The following is a 27,650-nucleotide window of genomic DNA, read 5'->3' on the forward strand; positions in this document are numbered from 1 at the left end:
AAGAAATTAAAAGTATAATGGAACAGTGAATGATGGGGCAAGGACAGCATAGCCTAGGTAGGGTGAGCAGCTGACATTTGAACTAATGATGAGAATGAGCCAGCCATTGAAAGCTCTGGGCTAGGGAGAAGACTGATCCAGGCAAAGACCGTGAGGCCAAAATAGAGTGGCCTGTTCAATGAAGACCAAGGGGAGAGGGCCGGATCACTTGCGCCATGGAAACGTTTGAATTTTATTCTAACTGAAACTGGAAGCCTGACATGTTGTTAAAAGATCACTCTGGCTTCTTTGGGAGAATGTATGAAACATCTATATTCAGAGTTTAAAATACTTCAGTCACATTCTCGGCTACTTCTTGCCAAAGGGGAAACTTCCCATATCCAGGAGGGGGCGCTCTAGGCGCCGGGTCAACAGACTCAGCACTGTGGTTCTTTTCGAGAAGTCGGTCGCTTCCGGGAGCGGCTGCGTCTCCCTGCGCCTTCCTCTCTATCCGCCCATCTCTGTGGTAGCCGGGTGCCGGGGCTCCGCCCCCCGCCCCTCTTCGGCGGCCGCGAGTTCTTCGGACTCTACCCTGAGCGGACCCGGGGGCTGCCGGGCTCTCGCGTCGGTCGGATCCCGGGTCATGGCGGTCCGGGGGCCCGCGCCCCGGGCTGGCGCCCGGTGAGTACGGCGTCTGGGGAGGAGGACCGGGCCTCGGGGCGTCCTACTCGGGGCTGTGTGGGGAAGGAGCACCTTCCGCCCTCATAACATACTGTGATTTTTTTTTTTTAACTTTTTACTCAACGTGGTGTTTTTGAGATCATCCATTGTATAATAATCTAGTTTTCACTTCTGAGTGCTGCATGGTGCTACCTAAGTGCGTTAGACCCCAGTTTACTTATACATTACCCTAGTGACGGACACTTAGATTGCTTCCAGTTTTTAAGCACCACTTGCCTCCTTTGTGGATATGGGTGATCTTCTTTGGAGTATCCATCCCAGGGTAGGATGCTAGGTCACTTAATTCTGCTAAATTTGTTCTCTGGAATGGTCAAACCCAACTTCTCGACAGCATTGCCTAAAGGTTCGTGTTTCTCCTTAACCACCGACGCCCCATCCCCCCGCCCAATGTTTGGTATTGTTTGGTATTGTTTGGTTTTCTAATGTTTATCGACCTGATTAGTGTAAGGTGGTGTCCCATTGTGTTAATTTCCCTCTATTAAGCATTTGGGTTTCCCCTTATTTATATCCTTTTCCCACTTTCTATGGATTTGCTGTCTTCCTGATGCAGTCATTCCTTATATGGACTAGATTTTATTACCTTGGTTATTTTCCACTCTGCAAGTAACTTCTCCAAGTCTTTTAATCTGTGGCACTATGTTGAACAAAAATACTTAATTCTAAGTTAAATCTGTTAGTTTTTCTGCTTTATAGTTTGTGGTTTGGGGGTCTTATTTGAGAAATACCTTCCATTATATTTTCATTAAGATATTTCTACATTCTATTAACTAAGTAATGTTACTTTTCACATTTAGATTTTTAATCCATTTGGAGTTTTTAAAGTTTATTTTTATACATGGTTTGAGGTAATGACCTAAATTTTCCTCTACCTTCTTCAATTAATGACAAATTAATTAATAATTAAAAATTAGAGGGCTTCCCTGGTGGCGCAGTGGTTGAGAGTCTGCCTGCCAATGCAGGGCACACGGGTTCGAGCCCTGGTCTGGGAAGATCCCACATGCCACGGAGCAACTGGGCCCGTGAGCCACAACTACTAAGCCTGCGCGTCTGGAGCCTGTGCTCCGCAACAAGAGAGGCCGCGATAGTGAGAGGCCCGCGCACCGCGATGAAGAGTGGCCCCCGCTCGCCACAACTAGAGAAAGCCCTCGCACAGAAACGAAGACCCAACACAGCCAAAAATAAGTAAATAAATAAATTAAAAAAAAAAAATTAGAGAAACTGTATAGCATAGTTAAGAGCACAGAGCCAGGCTGCCTGTGTTCAAACCCTAAGGCTGCCAATTATCAGGTGGGTGACAAGGCAAGTTACTTAACCTTTTTACCCTCAGTTCCTCATCTTTATGGTTGTGATTATTAAATGAATTAATACACATAAAATGTGTAGAACAGTACTGGGCACGTAGTATGGGTTTGGCATATAATGTGTGTTTAATATGCCCTTTCTTGTGATATAATCTCTATTACGTGCCCACGTAAACATAGGTGAATTTTTTCTTTTTGGTCTTTCTGTTCCATGGTCTTTTTGTTCCTGTATTCATACCACACTTTGTTATTACTCCAACCCTGTAATATGATATGTCTTAATAACCTGATGGTTTAGGTGGGTTTCTTCCTCCTCCTTTCCTGTTCCTCACAGTTTTCCTAACCTATTCATGGACCTTTATATTTCCATATACAGTTCCTTAAAGAACTCCTGGTTTTGACTGGTATTGCATTGCATTACAGACTTCTATTAGAAATGAAGTCTTTCTATTTAAGTCTTCTTTCACATCCTGTAATAGAGCTTTCGGTTTTTCCTCCAAAATGTCTTATACATTCTTTTTTAAAGTTAATTCCTGGATATTTTATTTTTATTTTTTTCTGTACTTTTCTTACTTCTGTAAATGACATCTTATTTTCTTTATATTTGCTAGTTGGTTATTGTTGGTTATTGATACTCGTGTGTTAACCCTGTATCTAGCAACATTGCTGTACTCCTTTTATTTCTCACATTTTGTCTATTTTTTAAAAAATATTTATTTTGGTGTGCTGGGTCTTAGTTGCGGCATGCAGGATCTTCATTGCTGCGTGCGGGATCTTTATTGCGGCGTGCGGGACCTTTAGTTGCGGCGTGCGGGATCTTTAGTTGCAGCATGCCTGTGGGATCTAGTTCCCCGACCAGGGATCGAACCGAGGCCCCCAGCATTGGGAGCATGGAGTCTTAGCCACTGGACCACCAGGGAAGTCCCGCTAACATTTTGTCTATTGCTTTGCTGTGCTTCCTGTGTAAATGATCACATCATCTGAAAATAATGACAATTTAATCTCTTCTTTCATTCCTTTTACCTCATTTCTTTTTTTTCTTTATTGCTTTAGCCAGGATCTTAAAATCCTTGATGTAGTGGGTTTCCTTGTCTTGTTTGTGACCAAAAAAGAGGATGTGGCTAAAGTTTCTTTATTAATTTAGCTATAGGTTTTTGGTAAATAACCTTTCATAGCATTTATCAATTTAAATTCCTTTTTATCCCCTGGTCTGTTTCCCCCCTACCATCGTCAGCATTCGTAAACCGTTCTTTCTGCATGGCCTGCGCCCTGCCCACCAACAGCTGTAGATAAGCTTGGTAACTGCTCTCTAAGGCTCTGTTGTCCTTTTAGGACTCTCTCTGCTTCTCCTGCTTCTCTTCTTCAGGCCCAGGTTAGATCTGCAATTTTTCCAGCGGTTCCTGCAGATACAGAAGGTTTTGTTTCCCTCTTGGTCATCACAGAATGCCTTGATGTTCCTGACCCTTTTGTGTGTGGCCCTACTGGGTGAGTGAATGAGCCCAGGCCGGTGGGGGGAGGGCAGCCCTGGTTTGAGGCCCTTTTCCTTCCGTGGGGTGTTGATGAGGCAAGGGCTCAAGAGGAAGCCTCCCTCTGTCTTTTCTCACCCCTCATCACTGATTCCTGACTCCTCTCCTTCCCCTCAGAGCAACTGGTGATCTACCGGGTTGGCTTGATTCCCAGTCAGTACTTTGGGGTCCTAGGAAACAAAGATTTAAATGGGTTTAAGACCCTGACGTTCCTGGCTGTTGTGCTGATCGTCCTCAACTCCATGGTAAGGTCTTCTCCCTGTGTCTCTCTTCCTCTCCAGCCTAGTGTGATCCCTCTCCAGTGCCCAGTGGGACTTAGCCACCAGGAAGCAGGAACCAAGCTGTGGGTGTGTGTTCCCTCCCTCTTCTGGGAACCTGGGGTCAAAACTCTAGGCAGGGCATTGATCTTGCTGTTGGCCCACATGGGACCAATTCCCAGAGTGTTTTAAGCCCCTAGGGCTTGGCCACAGGATTCTGGTTTAATCTAGCATTTGGTGGAAATGATCCTTGTCCCTTCCATTCCCAGAACTCTTGCTTCAGGGAGCTCAGAGCACTTGAAAACTGGGCTCAGCAGCCAGAGCTACTGCTGTCCTCTGGCAGGGCTGAGGCTGTGCCTGAGCCTGGCACTTGTCACATCTCCCAGCCTTTGCACCTGCTGCTTTCTTGTAAAATGGCCTCCTTCCCCCACCCCTTGTTCACTTGCTTAACACCTGCTCACTTTTCACGATTCCTCCGCTGTCACCTCCTTCAAGTCCTCCTCAACTTTTCCTTCATGTTTCCTCCACCAAACTCTGCCCCTTCGACTACTGATCCTTTGAGTTCAGCTCTGCTCTAACAACCCTTGCACCCTTGTGATCGTCTGTGTCCTCACTAGCCTGTGAGCTCATTGCTGCTTCCCTCGTGCTTAGCATACAGGGGCTCCATAGACGGAATGATGAGAGTCAGGGCTCTTTTAGGACTCAAGCCTAATGCTCTCTGTCAGGCTGCACTACCTGTTTTCTTGGGGAAGCCACTTCTCATCACACTTTGGCACTTTTGATGGGTCTTCGGTCAGTAAGCACCTATGTATTCAGACCCTGTTCCAAGTTTTGGGGGACAGAAAAGTAAGAACATAAGTGGAATAGAAGATATTGTTCCCAATCTCCAGAAGCTCATGTGCTCTGGAGATGTAAGACAATACACTGTAGAGGAGGCTAGAAGGCCTTGCCTTTGGTAAGCCCTTCAATATTTGGTGCAGTCAATAAACACATGAGTGAATGAGGAAGGGATGAATCCCATGACTTGACGCTCTAATAGGCTCAAGTGCTGAGTGGACAGCCGAGTGGGCTGGGACTGGTCAGCAGAGGCTTTCCGCCAGCCTGAGCTTGGAGCTGAGACTTGTTAGAAAGAGACTTGCATCTCTCCCTTCCCCTTGTCTCCCCCGCTGCACAGCTGAAGAGCTTTGACCAGTTCACCTGCAACCTGCTGTATGTGAGCTGGAGGAAGGGCCTCACCGAGCACCTCCACCGCCTCTACTTCCGGGGCCGCGTGTACTACACCCTCAACGTGCTGCGGGATGACATCGATAACCCGTAGGCGCCCCCTCTCAGTCCTTGCCACCCTCTGCGTGGTTCGTCCACCTGGGCTGACACAGCCCTGGAGAGCCCCTGCGGCAGACCCCGTGAGGTCATCCACAGTTATCTGCAAATGTTGCTGCCCAGAGCCGAGGGGGAAGGGTGCCCTGCAGAGGACCCCGGAGAGGCTGCAGGGCTCAGGACAGGGAGCTAAAAGGAAGAGGCCAAGAGCAGCTCCCTTTTGTCCACTTCATATCCTGGGCTTCCAAATAAGGCACCCTCTGAAGACACTGTCCTTGCTAGAAAAAGCTAGAAAAGCAGCGCTCCAGTTTTCAGCAGTAAAAAACTACTGCTGTCTAGGACTCAGTCTGGGATTCCAGTCACCATTCTATCACTTCTCTTAGGTTCACTAAGCCCCAGGTTCCCTTACAGGTGAGGAAACTGAAGCCCAGAGAATGCAAGTGACTTGCCAAAGCTCACGTCTCACTGGGAGTAGGAGTCGTTGTGGCCTTGGTGGTGGGATGGGACATATGGGGTCTCTCTTCACCCTCATTCCCTCCCCGCTCCGCACCGTCCCAAGCACTTTGTTGCTTGAGGGAACCTCTCCTCAGCTCAAGTGGAGCTTTGCAGCAAAGACTCTTGGGAGGCTGCTGCTGCTTCTTAAGCTTCTCTTCTAGGCCTCTTCTCTATGGCTCAACCTGTACAGCACTTCCACAGCCAGACAGCTCACATGGGGGCAGGCTCAGGCTCGTGAGAGAGAGGTCGGGAGGAGTGAGGTAAATGAGGTAGCTTTCCTGATCATCCGATAACTCAGATCCTCTACCCTCGGGTTTTTCATTGGCTCTGCTCAGAGCTGGCTCAGGACCCTTGTGTGCTGGACCTTTCAGTTGCCATTTTTTCTGAGGGGTAGACTGAGGCACCATAGGAAGCAACTCTTCAGAACCCTGTTCGAAAGTCCTTAGGGTCTCGTTGCCTCTAGGAAACCAGACCTTGTCTGGGTCCATCTTCCCACGGGGTCATTGCTGAGAGCACTGAAAGGCAAGGTCAGAGTAAGAGGTAACCTGGAACTGTCTTAGCTCTCTCAACCCTCCAGCCCAGCTCCCCGGGCCTAGTCACTCCGTGTCATTGGCTCCAGGGACCAGCGCATCAGCCAGGACGTGGAGCGGTTCTGCCGGCAGCTCAGCAGCATGGCCAGCAAGCTGATCATCTCTCCCTTCACCCTCGTCTACTACACCTATCAGTGCTTCCAGAGGTGAAGGCTCTCTTCCTGCCGGAGCCCTTCCTCCTCCCCTGCCTGGTGATTCCCCAGAGTCCCTCACTCACACATTGGGTGGGAGTCAGCTCTCCCTGGTCAGGGTCCACGAGAGGCTGGTCTCCCCTCCCTCCCACCTGCACCCCAGGAAGTCTTCCTGTCTTGCATGCTTGGGCCCCTGCCCTCCCTGTGGCCCTGTGGTGTGTCAGTGTCAAGGCACCAGATGCCCCCGCACAGGAGCAGAAGCCCCACAGGGCTCTGAGATGGGACAGGGGCTGCCCAAAAGGGGGCAGGAGTCAGAGCAGAGGCCTGTGGGGATATGTCGCTCCCCACACCCTCCCTCTCTCTGCCTTTCAGCACCGGCTGGCTCGGGCCTGTGAGCATCTTTGGGTATTTCATTCTGGGAACCGTGGTGAACAAAATGTTGATGGGTCCCATTGTGGCAAAGCTGGTGCAGCAGGAGAAGCTGGAGGGGGATTTCAGGTGTGTCTCCCTTGCTTGAGGTTTCTGGGCCAGGCGTAGTGGTTAAGGAATGGGATCTGGAGAAAGGCTGCCTAAGTGTAAACCCCAGTTAGGCCAGCCACTAGCCATATGGTCTCGGGCGGAGTCTTGAACCTCTCTAAACTTCAGTTTTCCCATCTCTACAATGGGGATGGTACTGACAGAGTTGTAAGGAGGATTAATGAGATAATACCTGAGAAGCACTGAGAACGGTGACTGGTTGGCCATCATCATCATCATCATCATCATCATCCCTTGGCCTCCTCACATGCTTCTGTTCCAACCTCCCTTATTCTGGTCAGCCGATGGGTCCAGCCCCTGCTCTGTGCTTCTTGGCCTCCTCCTTCAGACCCGGCCCTGGGAAGAAGAGGAGCTGTGGCAGGCATGCACCTGTCCTCTTTGAAGAGAGGCAAGTGGCTGCCCTGTCTGCAGGTCTCCTGCCATCCCTCCCAGGCCTGGAATTTCCCACCCTGTGACAGTCCAGGGAAAGGTTGGGCTGAGGCAGCCACAGTCTTGGAGTGGAGCCAGGCTCCTCTTTGCCTGGAGGTCTTCTTGATCCAGGACTCTGAAAGGAGACAGGCCAGTCCTGCCCACTGTCAGCACACATTTGCCTTTGGTCTTCCCAGGTTCAAGCACATGCAGATCCGGGTGAATGCTGAGGCTGCTGCTTTTTTCAGGTGAGTCTAGTGGGGATAGTTCCCCTTCTGCCTTGTCAGAGCTGATAGTGGAGATGGTGGAGAAGGAAGTAACCCTCCCACCATCACCAAGGCCAGGGGCCAGGCGTCCTCACACTTGGCTGTGACCCTCTCCCCTTATCTCTTACCGTCCTCGTCTGCCTCATCCTTAGGTCCATGGATTTGCTTCTGAAACTGGTTCTTCCTTTTCGTGACCTAGCGTGGGGCCTAAATTTGTTCTAAGAATGAAATGAGTGAATGCTTCAATGATGAAATCTTACTGATGACTGTAAGGCATTGCCTCTGCCTCTGCTTTTCTGTCTGTAAAATGGCTTTCTGCCAGTGCCTGACGTCCAAGGCTGATCCTTTGTCTCTGTAGCATGGGAGGGAACGGAGCCTCTCAGGTCAGAAGACCTGCTCCCCACAGACACTGTCCTAGTGGAGCAAACTGGTCTCCTGACAGCAGCATTGTGAAATCCCGTTCCTTCCCCCGGGGCCAGGGTAGGTCCCTGCACTCTGCCTCCTATGAGGACTCTGGATTCAGTATTTGGATTGACAGTAAGGGCCCAGAGGTTTGTGTTTAAGGAGTAGAAGTTACTCCTTGGATCACCTGGATCTAATAGCCCTGGGACTTTGCTCTTCTGTCCGTCTCTGCTGTAGTTTGTAGCTGCCACCACTTGGGGGCACCAAGGGTACCAGGGATCTATGAGTGGGGCTGGTCGTGGGGGCCAGGTAGGGCTGGGCCTGCGCTAGGTTTTTTTTGGATTCTGCAGTCACTGCTCATGAAGTTTTGGGCCCTGGGAAAAGCAGGTTGATTCTTGGAGCTCCGAATGTGTTATCCTGCAGCCTCTCTGTCTTTCTTCATGCAAAATCTGAAACGTTTCCTCTGTCCTTCCCCAACCTTTCTGCCTGGAGAATTTCTGCCCATCCTTGCAGCTCCAAGTCACCTCCTCCTGGGCGCTTTTCCAGACTCCCTTAGGGGTCACGCCTATTTGCTTCCATAGCCCTGAAGACACACGGCTTACGTAACACTTTCCATGTTCCAGGTGAAGAATGCAGCGCGTCTGCCTGCCCCCCTGAACTGGGAACTCCTCGAGGACAGGGGCTCTTTTGTCCAAAACTGTTTCGCTGGCTAACTAACACCAAGCCTGCCGCCTAGTGACTGCTGCATGTATATTTGCTTAATAATAGCAGCTCTTTTTTATTGGGAGCCCCTCATGTGCTTGGCTCTTTATTTTTTTTATTTTATTTTTTTTAATTATTATTTATTTATTTATTTATTTGGCTGTGTTGGGTCTTCGTTTCTGTGCAAGGGCTTCCCCCAGCCGCGGCAAGCGGAGGCCACTCTTCATCGAGGTGCGCGGGCCTCTCACCATCGCGGCCTCCCTTGTTGCGGAGCACAGGCTCCAGACGCGCAGGCTCAGTAGTTGTGGCTCATGGGCCCAGTCGCTCCGCGGCATGTGGGATCTTCCCAGACCAGGGCTCGAACCCGCGTCCCCTGCACTAGCAGGCAGACTCCCAACCACTGTGCCACCAGGGAAGCCCGTGCTTGGCTCTTTAAATTCAGAAATTCTCACTCTAGCCTATTACGTAGGTATTATAAGCTCTATTTTACAGATGAGCAAACTGAGACTCAGAGGCTTAATAACCTGTCAGTGTTACCCAGCTAGTAACTGGCCAGAGCCAGGATTTGAATCCGGTCTGCCCAGTCTAGAGTTCATGGTCTTTCCGCAGACAATACCATGTTGAATGAATGAAGCAATGGCTGGCTGCTAGTGGCCGAAAGGGTCTGAGGGGAAGATCGCTTGGGTGGGCTTGGTCCCTAAAGGGGAGTGTGAGGAGGCGGGCTCAGGCTCTCCAGGCGCCGTGGACATCCCGGCCTTTCTCATCAGAGCTGGGCATGTGGAGCACATGAGGACAGACCGCAGGCTGCAGAGACTCCTTCAGACCCAGAGGGAGCTGATGTCCAAGGAGCTCTGGCTGTACAGTAGGTGCAGGGAGCCCCGGGAGGCAGGAAGCATGGTGGGGGGGTAGTCTCCTTCCCTCCCCACAACTCCCTCCTCCCTCTCTGCGCTGATCAGCTTGCCTTTGCCATGAGTGACCTCAGGAGAGTGAGGATCCCCGGAATAGCTTGACCCTGCTTGGCTCCCCGTTCCCCTTGGAGCGCAGGATTGCTTCCCAGGTCTCTCACCCTGGGTCTTTCTGTCTTCCGCAGTCGGCGTCAACATGTTTGACTATCTGGGCAGCATCCTGAGTTACGTCGTGATCTCAATCCCCATTTTCAGCGGTGTCTACGGAGACCTGAGCCCCACAGAGCTCAGCACCCTGGTCAGCAAGGTGAGAATCCCTTCTGGGGACCCCCTCATGCCATCCCCCCTGCCCTTTGGCCCAGCACCCAGGGCCTTGGAGTCAAGGCCCGCGCTCACTGCCCTCTGTCCTGTCCAGAACGCCTTTGTATGCATGTACCTCATCAGCTGCTTCACCCGGCTCATCGATCTCTCCACCACGCTCTCCGATGTGGCAGGCTACACACACAGGTGAGGCTGCGTCCGGCCCCTCTAGGCACGCCCACAGGTGAGGCTGCGTCTGGCCCCTCCGGGTCCTGAGCAAAGCGTGTACCTCAGGGAGAAGTAGGAGAGTGAAAAAAGGAGCAGAAAAGCTCACCATATACTAGTGGGCATGAGAGAGAAAAAGGAGTAACGCCTTCACCGGGGCGCCCAGACCCTCCTCAGGTTTTCACTTCTCGCCCAGGATCGGGGAACTTCAGGAGACCCTGCTGGACATGACCCTGAAGTCGCAGGATGGGGAGATCCTGGACGAGAGCGAGTGGGACTTGGCCAGGTGAGCGCTGGGCTGGCGGTGCAGCTCGGTGGTGGAGAATGCAGGCGCTGGAACCGCCCTGACGCCCAGCCCGTTCCCAGCCGGGCAGCAGAGTTAGGCGGGGCAAATGAGGAAAGCTCTGTCTTATGCCAGGCACGTTGTAAATGTTCACCATCAATGTTGCTGTTCTGGCATCTGTGTTTATTTACACCATCCCCCAGCTGATGGAAACAAAGTACAATCTGCCTGGGCCTGAGTTAACACAACAAAAATCTGAATTGTATCCGTCCTCTTCCTTTATTCCCTCCTCCTCTCACTGAGCCCTGCTGAGAGTCCCCTTCCTTGGGGCATGTCTATTCTTTGTCACCACTCAGACCCAGAGGTGTCTTTGTTCCGGTATCTTTGCAGGCTCCGTGATGTTTCTGACCTTTCTGTGCATCAAGGATTTGTTCATGTCCTCACTTTTCTTGAGCAAACTACTTAACTGTCTGTGTCTCAGTTTCTTCGTCTCTATAAAGAAGACGTTAATGGAACCTTCGTCTTAGGGTTGTTGTGGGGATTAGATATCATAAGTCATAGAAAGTGCTTGGACGGAGGCCACAGAGTAAGCTTTCAAAAATGGAAACAGGCTGAATTTCAGGGTCTGCACTCAACTGTCTTCTTAGGAGCTAATGCCTTAACTGTTGCCTCTGTTCAGAATTACAGCTTCATGCAGCTCTGAGCCCAGAGGTGGGGGAGGGGTGCTGGTGGTGCAGGGACTGTAGGGAACTGGAGATGCTCTTCTGTGGGGGAGATGGGCATCCGTGGAGAGCCAGAAACTCCAAAACTGTGTTAGTATTTCCGCTCCCATTCTTACCATCAGTCACACGGTGATGCCATGAAAATGCATGTAATGCCACCAACATTAGAATTGGACAGATGCAGCTCTGTGCCCCTGAGCAGGTTACTCAGCCACCTGACTCAGCTTCCTCATCTGCCCAATGGAGATAATAGCTGTGGTTCATGGCTGATAGGACTGATTAAGATCAGCCATGGGCAGGACTTTGCTCAGCCTGCCGCAGAGCAGGTGCCCAATCCATCTCTTATCAGTTTGCTAGGGCTGCCGTGACAGAGTACCATAAACTGGGTAGCTTAAAGAACAGAAGTTTATTTTCTCATAGTTCTACGGGTTAGAAGTCCAAGATCAAGGTGTCAGCAGGGTTGATTTCTCCTGAGGCCTTGCTCCTTGGCTTTCAGATGGCCACTTTCTCAGTGTCCTTACATGGCCTTTTCTCTATGCTTGTGCACCCCTGGTGTCTCTCCCTCTTCTTAAAAGGACACCAGTCATACTGGATTGGGGCCCTACCCTAAAGGCCTCATTTTAATGTAATCATCTCTTTAAAGACCCTGTCTCCAAATGCAGTTACCTTCTGAGGTACTAGGCATTGGGACTTCAGCATATGATTTTTGAGGCCACAATTCAGCCCATGGCAACCCTCCAGTTCAGAGGTGATGCCCCCAAGGAGAAAGAACTACCCCCTTGCCCCCAGCAATACTGACACCGCTTACCTTCCCAACATCTCTTCCCTTCTTGCACCCTAGGGCCCCGGGATGGCCAGCAACAGAGCGAACAGATACAGCTTTTCTCCTTGAGCGGGTCTGCATCTCCGCCCCCTCCTCTAACAAACCCTTAATCAAGGATCTGACCCTGAAGATCTCTGAGGGACAGAGTTTGCTTATCACAGGCAACACGGGCACCGGCAAGACCTCCTTGCTCCGGGTTCTGGGTGGCCTCTGGGCGAGCACACGGGGTGAGAACCAGCCTTCCCTGCTCTGAGCCAGCCTTGGCCTGTGGGGGGTATGTGTGTAAGAATCAAGCCTCTTGTTGGGAAAGTAGAGTGAGGGGCAATTACCTTTCTGGGAGATCTTAAAATGGTGTTTTCTGTAGGCTCAGTGCAGATGCTGACGGACTTTGGACCCCACGGGGTGCTCTTCCTGCCACAAAAGCCATTCTTCACTGATGGGACCCTTCGGGAGCAGGTTAGCCGGGGCCCACTCTTCCCACCCCTTCCCCCCAACCTGGACCCTGGTGGTGTGATAGGTCTCAGCCCTGGAGAGCTATGGGACAGCAGGTTGGGTATAAAATGAACCATGCCCAGGAACTCCCTGGCTCTAAGGACTTTTTATTCACTTCTATGGATTAGACCATGTACTCAGAGCAACTTCTGGGGGCAGGTTAACCTGTGGAGGCCGTAAGCCAAATATCACATGTGTTTGTTGAACACCGGCTTGGATTCTGGGGGCCCTGCCCTGCTGTCTGCCAGCCCCACCTCTTCCACCGGACCCTCAGCCCATACGCTCCTTGCTCTCCTCAGGTGGAGAGGAGCCTGGCCTCTGGCAGTTCCTGGGGCTGTTTCTGAGGGAGGGTAGCTGTGTGCAGCCCCACCTCTCCTGGGCCCTTGCCCTAGGCCCATGTGGTTTTTCTTTTATCAGGTGATATATCCCTTGAAGGAGATCTACCCAGACTCAGGTGAGCTGAGCCTCTTCAGGACACATCCTCCCATCCCACCGTCTCTTCTCTGCCTGACTGTGGCCTCACCTGTACCTTTTGGGAGAGGCCCCAGCCAGGCTGCTGGTTTCAGGTGGGGTCTCCTCCACCTCCTCCTTTGACTGTTTACTGTTCTGGGGTCTATACCCTGACCTCATCTTGTTCCGTCTCCCCCTCCGGAGGAGAGACACCACTGGAGGAAAGGAAGGGATTACTTCCTTCACTGGGTCCTTCCCTTGTTTATTAGGTGCTGTAACCTGTCGCTTCAGAGCCTTGGCCCACATTCTGGGGCCCCCGGCCATGATGTGCCCCATCTACTCTGGCTACCCAGAGGAGCTGACTTCTTGAAGAAGGCGTCTGTGTTTTGCAGGTGCTGCTGATGATGAGAGGATCATGAGGTTCCTGGAGTTGGCAGGCCTGGTGAGTGAGGGCAGGGACCCTGAGGTCCAAGCCCACCCGGTGGCACTGACCGCAGATGCTGGCCCAGCAGAGCTGGCCCTACCGTCCCTGTCCCAGGACTGGAAGTCTGAGCCTGGGGCAGGGCGATGGGCGTATAGATCGGCAGTGGGAGCTGTTGGCCAGGTAGTGGCAACAGGCAGCGTCCACTCTCTAGCAAATTTTAAAACAATAATAAGACTACATCAGCCTGCTTTTTCTGGTCACCACGTTCCAGCAAGTCTAAACAGTGTGGCTGACAGACTGCTCCTCTCTGCCTGGGGCAGACTGCTCCCCCAGCCCCACCGTGGTACGCGACCAGGGGTTGCTCTGTCTCGGGTGTGTGCGGTGGGACTGAGGAGGTCCTCAGGATGGCAGGAAGCAGGGATGGGCCCTTTCATGGACATCGTTCCCTCTGGGTGTGTTACAGTCCAGCTTGGTGGCAAGGACAGAGGGTCTGGACCAGCAGGTCGATTGGAACTGGTAAGAAGGAGGTTGGGGTGCTCCAGAGCCAGCTCCCCCAAAGACAGTGGGTCCCAGAGGCCTGGGCAAGGGATGAAGTGACTTCTGACCCCAAATTCTAGGGGTTTGCTGGGCTGCTGGGGACCTGGTTCATGTCCGTGGTGCAGAATTTTGGCCTCGCCTTGTGTAGGCAGTGGGGCTGTGGTGGAAAGGGGGGTGACGTCCGTCCGTCCTGGGGCAGCCTGTCTGTGGTGACTCTTCCTGCCCAGACCGTTCTGTGCAAAAGCCAAGCTATAGCCTCCCTCCTCCAGTGGGCCTCTCTCGTTCCCCTTTCTCAGGTATGATGTTCTGTCCCCAGGAGAGATGCAGAGGCTCTCCTTTGCCCGGCTCTTCTACCTGCAGCCGAAGTACGCAGGTGAGGTTCGCCCTGTAGGTACACATGCTGGCCAGGTAACGTGTGCGCTCACAGGTATAGCAGCGTGTGTTCGTGTGCACCTGGAGAGGCATTGGTATGGGTAGGAGAGCACACCTGTGCCTGGACAGGCATCTCTGTCCCTGCAGGAGAGGATGGCAGGGCTCTGCCCATGAGGCAGCAGTGCTTGGCATCCTCAGGTATATGTTAAACTGCCAATTCTTAACCTTTGTGCCAGTGCAGCTGCTGGAGCCAGCCTTGAGATGGCTTCTGATGTTATGGTCGTCAGGCTCTGCCATCAGTGAATGGGCATCCCTCTGCTGTGCCTGGCGGAGGTGTGAACTTTTCTAAGGACTGACATCCTTGGGGGAACTAGGATTCCCTGGAATGAGTGGTCCTAGGCAGTGGCAGGTGGATTAGGGATAGGATAGGAAGCTGAGGGATTTTGTCCTGCAGCTGGCAGAAGGCTTCCCGGATGGAGCCTAGCTCTCCGCTCCTCTGGCCCCTGCTCTCCCTAAGGCAGGGCCCCTGTAAGCCAGAACAGCTTTCAGCCTCCCACCAGATCCCAGCGAAGGTGCGTGTGGGTTGGAGGAGCAGCAGAGGTGGGTCTGGGGCAGGACTCCATCTCTTCCCACTGGATTCTGTCCTCAGTGCTTGATGAAGCCACCAGTGCCCTGACCGAGGAGGTGGAGAGCGAGCTCTACCGCATTGGCCAGCAGCTGGGCATGACATTCATCAGCGTGGGCCATCGGCGCAGCCTTGAGAAGGTACCTGTGCCCGCAGGATGGCCTGAGGAGGGGAAAGAATGCCAAGGCTGGGCCTGGCCGGGGCCAGAGGCCCCTCAAAATGGAGCGTGGTGATGGCAGGGAGGGCAGGGGATCTATCACAGCCAGGGCAGCCTGATCTCCGCATGGTGGTGGTCTCTTGTAGTTTCACTCCTTGGTTCTGAAACTCTGTGGAGAAGGAAGGTGGGAGCTGACCAGAATCAAAGTGGAATGAAGCCAAGGCTGACCACCGGCAGGAGAGCCGAGCCCAGGAGGTCGAGTCCCCAGGAGAGACCAGGAGGGCTGATGGGGCGGGGAAGGAGCTCCAGGCTTGCCTCACAGGTCCGGTGTGGGGAACACCAGCAGCAGTGGGCTCGGCCCGCGTGTGGCCCCGCACAGGACCCTCACCCTGCCAGGGTGCCTCCTGCTGCCGCAGCCAGAGCTTCGTGCACTTGAAGTGCTGATTACTTACGTGTAACCTCGGATCGTGTTTTCTAAAGAAAACCTGACAGTGTGGGATCTATAAGAAATGAAGGGTCAAAATGGAGAGTGTATTGGACTTGGAGTCAAGAGATCCAGAAATCTGTTAGAATACATCGGTTTTGCAACAGTAGATTTTTAACTTTAATCAACTATTTAAATTTTATAACTTTTTTTAAAAGAAAAGATAAACATGTTTTTAAACTTGCAGCTTTCCCCTTTTTTCTTTCTTCTTCATCATAAGATGATCTTTTTTTTTTTTTTTTATTGATTGATTGATTGCTATGTTGGGTCTTCGTTTCTGTGCTAGGGCTTTCTCTAGTTGCGGCAAGCGGGGGCCACTCTTCATCGCGGTGGGCGGGCCTCTCACTATCGCGGTCTCTCTTGTTGCGGAGCACAGGCTCCAGATGCGCAGGCTCAGTAGTTGTGGCTCATGGACCTAGTTGCTCCGCGGCATGTGGGATCTTCCCAGACCAGGGCGTGAACCCGTGTCCCCTGCATTGGCAGGCAGATCTCAACCACTGCGCCACCAGGGAAGCCCATCTTTTTTTTTTTTTTTTTTTTTTTGGCCGTGCCATGCGGGATGCAGGATCCAGGATCCATGCAGGATATGGGATCTTAGTTCCCCAACCAGGGATCAAACCTGTGCCCCCTGCAGTGAAAGCATGGAGTCTTAACCACTGGACTGCCAAGGAAGTCCCTAAGATAATCTTTTTAATTGACTCTCTAGGCTTGTCTTTGAGAGCCTGGGGGGTGAGAGCAGCACTCTCGACTGTGCTGGAACCTTCTGCCCGTTGGTTCTTCACTTCACTGGCATCTCCCACTTCCCCATTGCCAGTTGTCCCTCAGCCACTAACCTCGAGGGCCCTTCTGCTTTTCTTAACCCAGATGAAAATAAATCCCGTAATATTTTTAAGTTAATTCATTTCTTAAATGAATTATTTTTTAATATAAATTTATTTATTTACTTATTTTAGGCTGCGTTGGGTCTTCGTTGCCGTGCACGGGCTTTCTCTAGTTGTGGTGAGCGGGGGCTACTCTTCATTGCGGTGCACGGACTTCTCATTGCGGTGGCTTCTCTTGTTGTGGAGCACAGGCTCTAGGTACGCGGGCTTCAGTAGTTGTGGCTCACGGGTTTAGTTGCTCTGTCGCATGTGGGATCTTCCCAGACCAGGGCTCGAGCCCATGTCCCCTGCATTGGCAGGCAGATTCTTAACCACTGCGCCACCAGGGAAGCCCCCTAAATGCATTTTTAAAGGAAAGTTTACACTTGATATAAATAGAAAGTAACTGTAAAAGTTAATACAAATAGTGTTATGAAATGGCAGCTCTGTACTGCACCTGCAAAGACTACACCTGAGGCTTGCTCTCTGTACAAAGGGAGGTTAGGGATGTTACAGAGGAGTTAGACATACTAGCACCCAACTGATAATCTTAATAGATTTGGGGAAATGGAATGGGAACTGCAAAGGAAGTGATTTTCTCTCTCTCTCTAAGACCTGGTTATTTAATGCCTGTTGATACCACTGAAAATGATCCCAGATGCAGGGTGGAGCTCCAGACTTGGGGAGATGTTGCCCTGGGTAACATGTCTAACCCCCTCCCTCCATGGCATGGCTGGCATGGAGGCCTCAAGCCTATTCTCAGCTCTGCCCCATACGGGTGCTAAAGCAGTGCATCCAGGTGCTGAGCTGAGAGAACTCTGGGGTGGGCACCTGACCAGGTCTGATGGTGTGTCCAGTCTCCGGTGAAGCCTCCTTAGGGACCTACAGGATGCCAGCATCGGGAAGGCCCTTGGCAGCCCTTCTCATGGGGCTGAAAGGGACCGTCAAGGTCGGCATCTGCTTCAGGAGCCTTCCCATACTTGAATCTCCCAACTATATCCTGCCAAGTGCTCTTCTGGCCTCTGTTCAGACACCTCTAGCATTGGGGGCCATCCATCCTCAGACCCCTCTGAAGAAAGCTCTTCCTTAGGCCAAGGGGAAACGTATCTCCCTCAGGATCCCCCTGACTCCCATCCCTTGGGCATGTTTTAAATTGTGGGGTTCAGGTGTGGAAAGACTCCCTCTCTGGTTTAATTTCTGTACTTTCATCAATATAGATGAAGCTCCCCTCAGCCTTTTTGGTGATAGCATTGCCTCACTGACTTGCTTCATCCTCACGAGCTCCTTCAACTCCTAAGCCTTTTTCACAAGTGCTGCTGCTAGCAGATTATTATAGAGACCGAGTTTGTTCCTGACTCAGAGTCTTTGCACTTGCTATTTCCTCTGCCTCAAACATGTTCCCGGTGCTGTTTCTGTTCTTAATACTCAAATACTCAGCGTCCTCCCTTGCAGAAACCCTGCCAAGAGAAAGCCGTTCTTAGAGGCAGACTGTACCATTATCCATCATTCATCTCAGAGATGGTGGCTGCTTGAGAGTTTTAGATAAATTGATACAAACCTGCATGAGGAGAAGTCAGGTTATGTGTCCTCAGTGTATGACAAGGACCAAAATGTTTATTTTAAATGTTTTAAAATAAGCCAGGCAAATGCCGCCCAGGAATCTACACAGGCCCACGTGGATGATACATGGAAATGTTATCCTTATATCCCTCTCCTCACCCTTCTGAGGAGTCCTGGAGCCGTGGGGCAGGGCAGAAAAACAACCTTTTGTTATCTCCATCAAGTGTCCGCTTACCTACTGTATCAACTTGTGTACCACCCCAGTCATTTTGGGGTGGAGCATAACAAACTAGTCTCTGTTCTGCCACAGCCCACAGGGAGCTGTGCTCTGTGTTCTGCATCCAGGACAGTCTCCCAGGAAGCCAGAGAAGAGCAATGCCAGCTGCCCTCTGTAAAGACTGCCTTTCCAGAAACATTGTCTTGTCGGTGCTATTTCCTTCTGACATCCTATCTAGGTGTCAGAATGATGGGTGGCCCTGGGCTAAACCCTGGGCCAGGAAGGAACCCCTGGAGACACGGAGTTGTCAGGAGAACTGGTGCCTGGAGAACAGGCCAGCTGAAAGGGAGGCCTGGACTGGGGATCTGCGGAGACTGTCCTCCCAGGAAGTAGGGTAAAGTGTGGACAGGCATCAGGCAGGGGACATGTGCTGGGGAACACTGTCCTCAAGCCTCTGGCAGGGTGAGGCTGGACAACTGGCCAGTGGATTTGCCCATCTGTAAGTAGTTAAGGGTTCTGAGGGTCAGATGCCTCTGGGGAAGGTTTCCCTGGGAAAGTCCAAAGACAGGGCAGAGACTTTTACCTAACAGGCTATCAGACCCTGACCCCAGGCCCAGAACTGCCAGCCCACACAAGGGGGTGAAGGGGGAAACAAAGGCAAGTCTCAGTCTTGAACTGGCGGAGAGATTTGTGCAGAGCTTGCATGCTTAAGGGAAGCCCAGCTCCTGCCACATTCTCTTAAGAACCCTGCGAGGAAGATGCTTCCTTTTCTTTCCTTTTTACCCCAGTTGAAGAGTCTGAGCTCCAGGACCTGAAATGACTTGCTTAGGAATCTCAAGTTCAAAACAGAATTCCTCAGCCTCTGACCCGCCCCCACCTGCTGCATTGATCTTGCCCATCTCAGGGAATGACACTTCCACTGTCCACCCTGAGCTCAGGCTAGAGACCTGAGACCCTCCAGACCTCCTTCCCCATATCCAATCCATCACTACATCCCATGGGTTCTGCTTCCAAAATATATCTGAAGTCCACCTCTGCCCTCCCCCGAGGCCACCACCAAGTCCACCCGGACAACTGTGGCAGCCTCATCCCTGGTCTCCCTGCTGCTTCTCCCAACACCCCACATCCTCCACAAAGCAGCCTGAGGGACCTTAAAAATGCAAATTAGCTGTGCCCTACATTAAAGTCCAAAATACTGGGGAGTCTCTTTGGGAAATTGGGGTATTCTAAAGTGACCCTGTGTACTATGGAATTTAGAAAGCCACATGCATGGCTAGGACAGTATGCATGTTTGGAAAAGACCTGAGAAGACCCTAAGCTTTCACCTCTGGCAGGTCACTGGGCTTGGTTCAAGCAGGAAATAAGCCTAAGGCAGAGTTTTAAACTGACTGGCTAAGTGCTAAGGGAGTGGCCGGAAAAGAGCCAGTCTGTAAAGACTGGAAGAGATGGGGTGTTTGTTTGTTTTTAGCTCCTGGTATTCAAGGAAATCTCTGTGAAAATACTAGTTGAACAGAGACTTCAAATGAACACACATGACAAGGATGACAGTCTTTACAAAAATAGTTTGGGAAAGTTATCAAACGAACAGATGACTGCAGTTTTCAATAATCAAAAACAGTAAACTCTGGGAAAGGGAGAGAAACTGATTTCCAGAGTTACCATATTATAATATTCAAATGTTCAGTTTCAACAACAACAAAAAAATCATACAAAGAAACAGTACTGTGGTCCATTCAAAGGGGGAAAAATGGACAGAAATCATCCCTGAGGATGCTCAAACGTTGGACTTTCTAAACAAAGGCTTTAAATCAACTGTCTTAAATATGCTCAACTAGCTAATGGAAACCTTAGAGCTGGTTCTAGCTTTGGCTCTGGTGTTAGAGCTGGCTGCTAGCACTGGCTCTACATCTGTAATTGGCACTGGTGCTGGAGCTGGAGCTACAGCTGGATGTGGCCCTGCAACTGGTGTGAGAGCTGGTCCAGGAATTGGCTGTACCTCTGAACTAGCTCTGGCCCTATAGCTGGCCCTAGCTCTGGCTTTGGTATTAGAGCTGGGGCTGGAGCTGGCACTGGCTCTGGACATGCCAACGGCTCTATCATTGGCTCTGTCTCTGGACCTTGTGCTAGAGCTAGTGCTGGTACTGGCTCTAGCTCTGGATCTGGCTCTAGTGCTAGAGCTGGTTCTGGCTCTGGCTCTGATGCAGGAGATGCTCTAGCTCTGGAGCTGACACTCAATATGGCTCTCAGTTGGCGGCAGGTGCTAGAGCTGATAACGCATCTAGCTCTTGCTCTGGAGCTGGCACTGGCTCTAGCTCTAGAGCTGGTGTTGGAGTAGGTGCCACAGCTGTTTTTAGCTCTGGAGCTAGAACTAGGACTGGTGCTAGGGCCGACGCTTGTCCTGGAGCTGGTGCAGGCTCTAGCTTTGGAGCTGACATTGGAGCTGACTCTAGCTCTAGAGCTGGTACTGGAGCTTGTTCTAGCTCAAGAGTTGGCTCTGGCTATATGTCTACAGCTGGATCTGGTGCCAGAGCCATCTCTAGCTGTGGATCTGGTGTTACAGCTGGCACTGGAGCTGGCTCTGGACAAGTTGGGCATAGCACTCCAGGTCCGAGTTGGCCGAGTTGAGATGATACACAAAGGCCACAAGCTGCTTCATGCAGGGCAAGTCTGGAGGCTGACAGGAATCCTCTGAGTACTCTCCAGCCAGGTGCCTAAGATGGAGGGGATGGCACTCAGGTAGGAGGGCAGGCAGCAGAGTCAGAGCCCTGGCCTTTCCTTCCACACTGCCTACTACGGCACTTTTCAGGGAGCTAGGTTCCTACACCTGGCCCTGCCCTTCCAAAGACCTGCCCCATCCCATCCCCAGCCCCGCTCTGGCCATCCTGGCAATAGCAGGCCTTGTCACCAAGCAGTGAGCTAGCAAAGAGCCTTGGTCATAGAGTGCTCTCAATAAATGATTGACCAACTCTCCCCTTCTTCAGGAAAGCCTGACATACTTCGCTGTCTGTCTTCCCTGGCCCCCGCCCACTGGAATTTTAACTCCATGAGGGCAGGGAGGGGTTGTGTCTGCTCTGTTCAATACACAGAGCTGGCACATAGTAGGGGCTCCATAGATATCTAACGGGTGAGAAAACACGTGGAGTCTGTCCTCTTGCCCCTGTCTTCCTGTAACCAGATAGGGTAGGGGGTCCCTGGAGAAAGAACCGGGCATGGCTTTTTTGACATGAGAAGCCATTTTTGGCCTAAGCCATCTTGTGATCTAAGCCTGATCACTGTGCCTGCCCTTGAGCAGGTCTCAGTAATTAATAATCTTAAGGAAACAAAAGAATGCAGAAACATTTAATAACCTACAATGGAAAAGCATCTGAAAAGGAAGAGATAGATAGATAGATGATAGATAGAGATAGAGATGGATAGATATGAAACTGAATCACTTTGCTGTACACCTGAAACTAACACAACATTGTAAATCAACTATACTTCAATAAAAAAAATTTTTTTTTAATGCAGAAACAAATGACTGTTATCAGGCAAGAAAAGTAACAATAGCAAAGATAACGTATCAGTTGTAAAGACTCCCAGTTCTGTTTCAGTAGTAAAGATTAGCCTGAAGTGCTCAACCACCAGATCAACTGGAACCTAAGGAATGATGTTGACCTTTTCTGACCCTCCTGACTTCAACTAAAGCTCGGACTCTGTTGACCACCCAAGCCTTTTCATGAATATGCATGTACCCTTAGCTTGAAATTTCCCCAATTTGCTGTTTTAGGAGACACTGCTTTGGGAAAGATTCCCTGGTGTTCTTACTTGCTGCAAGTAATAAACCCTTCCTTCTCCTGTGCTTTGGCTTGGTTGTGTGTTTTGATCCGACACCTACTGAGAGGCGAACCCAGTTTTCGGGTAACACTCCCAGGGCACTCATGGCACCTCAACCTGTAGCTTGTGTGCTGAGGTGCTGCCTTACTCTCTGTACACCGCATGTGGTCACATCTTCCCAATGACACTGGGTACCTGAAGGGCAGGGGAGCAGCCTGCCCTAGTCCCATGTGCCGCTGAGCATGCACAACTAAGGTTCAAGGCAGACTCATAAGCAGGTTGCCCACCACACCTCCTGTTCTGGGACCCCCACCCCATCCTTGCAGGTGAAGGGGGCAGGGGTACAAGCAGAGCTGGGATGGGGCTGTGGTGAGTCTATGTCTGATATTTCCTTATGATTAGATTCAGGTTATACAACCTAATCATGAGGAAATGCCAGAAAAACTCAAATTAAGGACATTCTATAAAGAAACTATCCTGAAATCTTCAAAAATATCAAGGTCAAGGAAGGCCAGGAAAGACTGAGGGCTTTTCCCAATTGAAGACACTACAGAGATTTAGCAACTAAATCCAATGTGTGGTTCTGGGGACTTCCCTGGTGGTCCAGTCGTTAAGAATCTGCCTTCCAATGCAAGGGACAGTTTGATTCCTGGTTGGGGAACTAAGATCCCACATGCCACAGGGCAACTAAGCCCTCGTGCCACAACTACTGAGCCCGCGTGCTCTGGAGCCCACACACTGCAATGAAAAGATCCCACGTGCCGCAACTAAGACCCAATGCAGCCAAATAAAAAAAATAAATGTGTGGTTCTGGATTGGATCCACCACTTATAAAGGACATTATTGGAATGATCACGTGGACAAAGAATGGTGTCTGCCATTTCAGTAAACAACAAATATTACCTGCCATCAAGCTATTCACCACTGCAGCTGCCCCCGACCATGCACCCTGAGAGAAATTCAGGATGGAGCAAAACAAGATACTGGCCTTCGATAGTTAAGATGTATATCAAAGGAATAATTTCAATGAGCCCAGGCTCTTGCATCTTCCCATACATAGAAAGTCACTAAAATCATTAACCTGAGATGTCTGTTTTTTGTGATTAGAAGTAATCTTGACGTTTGACTACATTTGTTTTTCTTTTTTCTTTTAAGCAAAACACTTTTATATCCTGGCTCTTCCCTTACTTCTTTTGAAGAGTTCCACAGCTATCTGAGAGGCTGTCTCCTGGTCTATAGTCCTCAGTAAAGTTCCCAAATAAAACATTTCTCTCAACTATTAAGTTGTGCTTTTTCTTTTCAGTTGCCAGTTTGGGCGACCAGCAAAGGGATCCAGAGCAGACTTTGTTGCCAAATCCAAGTTAATGTGTCCAACACACAATGAGGCCAAACACATGAAAACATCACGGAGTTTGGAGCAGAGAAAGGTTTATTGCAGGGTCAAGCAAGGAGAACAGGTAGCTCGTGCTCAAAACCCCAAACTACTTGATGGCTTTCAGGGAAAAGTTTTTCTTTTTTTTTCTTTTTTTTTTGAAATTTAGTTATTTCTGAGATATACATTTTAAAGTAATAACTAGAATTATCAGGGAAAAGTTTTTATAGGCAAAATTTGGGGTGAGTGCTGCAGGGTGTGTGTTACTTTCTTCTGATTGGTTTGTGATGAGGTAACAGGGCAACGTTCCAGGAATCTTGTGCTCAGCCTGAAGTTACCATCCTCCACCTGGGTGGAGGCCTTAGTTCCTGTAGAAGAACTCAAAGATATTGTTATATGTATCCCTTGAGGAGGACCCAGGATCCTGCTTTAATTGCTACACTATTGTTTCTTTTTTTTTTAATTAATTAATTTATTTTTAATATTTATTTATTTAGCTGCACTGGACCTTAGTTGCAGCATGCGGGATCTTCCTTGTGGCATGTGGGGTTTTTTTCTTTAGTTGTGGTATGCGGGATCTTAGTTGCAGCATGTGGGATCCAGTTCCCTGACCAGGGATTGAACCCAGGCCCACTGCATTGGGAGCATGGAGTCTTAGCCACTGGACCAAAGGGAAGTTCTCTGCACTATTGTTTCTTGATTGCTCCTCCTCTGTTTCTACATTCCCTTACTTCCCTAATTAGAAACTGTTTGAATCTGCCTTTTGTACTCAGCGAAGGTCTAGGAGGCTGAAGCCTTTTTTCCTAAAAACAAGAAACAGGGGACACAGATAGGCTTTTGTACCCAGGAGGACCCCACAGGTTCCTGCTTGGTTTCAACTTCTGTTCTTTGCCTGAACTCTACGACAAACCAGAGCTTTAGCACCAGCAGAGACCTCTCGAGCCAGTCTGCCTCCTCAGAGAGTCCAGACAAATTTGGGTGAGTCTCTCCTGGGTCTTGGATCTCCCATTATTGACTGATGATCCTAAGTTTTATTCAGTGGTGTTAAACTCCTCACTGGGGAAGTAGGTTTTCCTTGAAACTTAATTTCAAGAAAAGGTACCTGGGGCTTCCCTGGTGGCGCAGTGGTTGAGGATCTGCCTGCCAATGCAGGGGACACGGGTTCAAGCCCTGGTCTGGGAAGATCCCACATGCCACGGAGCAACTAGGCCCGTGAGCCACAACTACTGAGCCTGCGCGTCTGGAGCCTGTGCTCCGCAACAAGAGAGGCCGCGATAGTGAGAGGCCCGCACACCGCGATGAAGAGTGGCCCCCACTTGCCGCAACTAGAGAAAGCCGTCGCACAGAAACGAAGACCCAACACAGCCATAAATAAATAAATAAATTTTTTTTTTAAAAGAAAAGGCACCTGGTTATCCTCAGTTGAAAGACACTGGGAAGACTTTATTATGTACGCACAGAATAAATTTCTTGCCTATTAATTGGAATTAAAGGAATTTTCACCTTAAAAATGGCCAAACTGGGGTTCTTTTGACCTTTCTTTTTTGTTTGTTTGTGTGCACAGCTAGAAAAGGCTTGATAAAACATCTTTTCAGAACTCTGACCTTAAAGGAACAAAAGCCCTTCTAGGGGAAACTTGCATGTCTCTCCCTGTGCTTCTGAGATGTAAGTATTCTACCTGATCTTCTTAGGCATTTTTCCCCCCTGTATTTTGAGAGCTTTGTCTCTCCCATGTGGAAGGTACACATAAGGTGTACACTTGGCAGCCAGTCAAATAGACTGGGATTTTGAGCAGTCTTTTGTCTGACTGTACCAACTCTCAGGGGCTGTTGTCATCTTAACCTTCATTGTGTCCTGTACAACAAAGGTCTTTACTTTCTTAGACTATTTTGGGGAGTAAACTTCCTAGATCTTGCGAAGGCTGCATCCTTTGCACTCTCTTGTGGGGACACCTCTTGCATCTTATTGATTTGAGTACCTACTAAGATACTACTCGTCAACGGGCAGACAATGGATCCTTTAAACTGGAAAAACTTCTAAACTGGTAAATTTTTAGAGAGTACTCATTATAAACAGCTGTTTTATTGGTACCTATGAAAAAACAAATTAGAAGATGGATTAAAAAAAAAATATATATATATATATATATATATAAAAAACAGCTAACCTAAAAACTCTCTTAGTTTAAAACAAACAAACAAACAAACAAAAACCAGTTTGGGAAACCTTATTTGTGTCTTAGCGTCCCCTCAGTGGGTCTTACAGAAGCTAATAAAAATATTAGGTTAATTAATGTTAATTAGGTTGATCAACAGGAAAAAAAAAGAAAAGCTGAGGGGAAAGTCAAGAGACTTTTTCCCAACAGGATGGAAATTTTATTTTATTTTTATTTATTTATTTTTGGCTGCATTGGGTCTTCGTTGCTGCACATGGGCTTTCTCTAGTTGCGTCAAGCGAGGGCTACTCTTCATTGCGGTGCACGGGCTTCTCATTGCGGTGGCTTCTCTTGTTGTGGAGCAGGGCTCTAGCTGCGTGGGCTTCAGTAGTAGTGGCACACGGACTTAGTTGCTCCATGGCATGTGGGATCTTCCTAGACCAGGGACCGAACCCGTGTGCCCTGCATTGGCAGGCGGATTCTTAACCACTGTGCCACCAGGGAAGTCCCAACAGGATGGAAATTTTAAAAGGACTCATCCTGACAGGACAGAAATCTTTAGATGGTTATTAAAAAATGAGAGGGACTTCCCTGGTGGTCCAGTGGTAAAGAATCCGCCTTCCAATGCAGGGGACGCACGTTCAATCCCTGGTCAGGGAACTAAGATTCCACATGCTGCAGGGCACCTAAGCCCTCGTGCCACAACTACTGAGTTTGTGTGCCACAACCAGAGAGAAACCCGAGCACCACAACAAAGATCCCACGTGCCACAACTCAGACCTGATGCAGCCAAGAAAATAAATAAATAAAAATAAATAAATATTTTTTTAAAAAATGAGATAAATAGGGGACTTGCCTGGTGGTCCAATGGTTAAGACTTCACACTTCCACTGCAGGGGGTGTGGGTTTGATCCCTGGTTGGGGAACTAATATCCCACATGCCTCTCAGCGTGGCCAAAAAAAAAAAAAAAAAAAAAGGAAATGGGATAAAGAAAACAGATGTTAATAGGATTAAAACAAAGGTTTGATACAACACTATATATATATATATATATATATATATATATATATATATATCTCATATATATAAAGCTGGAAGAAAATTACACTGAGATACTTGACCAGCAATTGCTTGGGACAACAGTTAGGCCAATTAATCAAGTTAAAAGATTGACAAGGGCTTCCCTGGTGGCGCAGTGGTTAAGAATCCTCCTGCCAGTGCAGGGGACACGGGTTCGAGCCCTGTCCGGGAAGATCCCACATGCCGCAGAGCAACTAAGCCCGTGCACCTCGACTACTGCCTGCGCGCCAGAGCCCGCGAGCCACAACTCCTGAAGCCCCGGCGCCTAGAGCCCGTGCTCTGCAACAAGAGAAGTCACCGTAATGAGAAGCCCACGCACCGCAACGAAGACCCAACGCAGCCAAAAATAAATAACTTAAATAAATAAATAAAAAGATTGACAAAAATGCCTGAGTCCCTTGGCTCAACCCCTCCCTGGGGACCCCAAAGCCATTATACAAAAATAGATAAAATGGCTGGAGGATAAAAAGGAAAGTTTTCTGGACTCCTTGTAAAACCAAGACAGGTTGATGGGGTCCTGATGTAAACTAAAGTTAAAGGTATTAAAGATGATAGAGTTGAGATGAAAGTTTCTAAAAATTGGTATATTTAAGTGGGCTTTTTTAAAAAAATTATTTATGTCTGTGTTGGGTCTTCGTTTCTGTGCGAGGGCTTTCTCTAGTTGCAGCAAGCGGGGCCACTCTTCATCGCGGTGCGCGGGCCTTCTTACTATCGCGGCCTCTCTTGTAGCAGAGCACAGGCTCCAGACGCGCAGGCTCAGTAATTATGGCTCACGGGCCCAGTTGCTCCGCGGCATGTGGGATCTTCCCAGACCAGGGCTCAAACTCGTGTCCCCTGCGTTGGCAGGCAGACTCTCAACCACTGCGCCACCAGGTAAGCCCTTAAGTGGGCTTTATACAATAATATGGTTACATCTCTTTTGCCTAATTATGTCTCTGTGGGGAATGCTTCCCCTGCCTGATATTGTAAGACAGGGCATATAATAAATCTGCGCCTCAGGCAATATTAAGCATGCTAAAGGAAACCAATAAGGTTACTTGAGCCCACACAATGTGAAATAAAAACTGGGAGCTAATATTCAGGGACTAATAAAAACAATAATAGAGATTTATTTGCTCTGAGTTTAACTTGTACCCTC

At 49.7% G+C, this 27,650-nt stretch overlaps 1 protein-coding gene across 14 annotated transcripts; it reads left to right on the top strand.

Annotated features, from left to right (window-relative positions):
* Positions 1-475: 475 nt before the first annotated feature.
* On the top strand, positions 476-26,251 carry ABCD4 (ATP binding cassette subfamily D member 4). Of its 14 annotated transcripts, XM_082451683.1 has the most exons (20): positions 530-660; positions 3,075-3,178; positions 3,388-3,506; positions 3,665-3,792; positions 4,979-5,118; positions 6,236-6,352; positions 6,710-6,835; positions 7,480-7,530; positions 9,420-9,514; positions 9,743-9,864; positions 9,973-10,064; positions 10,279-10,368; positions 11,929-12,137; positions 12,275-12,366; positions 12,820-12,856; positions 13,245-13,294; positions 13,740-13,792; positions 14,110-14,186; positions 14,835-14,950; positions 15,114-15,325. In XM_082451683.1, the coding sequence occupies exons 3-20, from the start codon at positions 3,473-3,475 to the stop codon at positions 15,180-15,182; spliced, it is 1,698 nt and encodes a 565-aa protein (XP_082307809.1). In that variant the 5' UTR covers positions 530-660; positions 3,075-3,178; positions 3,388-3,472; the 3' UTR covers positions 15,183-15,325. The 14 variants fall into 14 exon arrangements, with proteins under 14 accessions (XP_082307800.1, XP_082307803.1, XP_082307804.1 ...); XM_082451677.1 differs by lacking the exons at positions 3,075-3,178; positions 15,114-15,325 and adding an exon at positions 23,060-26,251 and having other exon boundaries at positions 499-660; XM_082451678.1 differs by lacking the exons at positions 3,075-3,178; positions 15,114-15,325 and adding an exon at positions 21,599-21,929 and having other exon boundaries at positions 499-660.
* Positions 26,252-27,650: the final 1,399 nt, after the last annotated feature.

This window comes from Balaenoptera physalus, assembly GCF_965194825.1.
Source record: "Balaenoptera physalus genome assembly, chromosome: 2".
Lineage (NCBI taxonomy): Eukaryota > Metazoa > Chordata > Mammalia > Artiodactyla > Balaenopteridae > Balaenoptera > Balaenoptera physalus.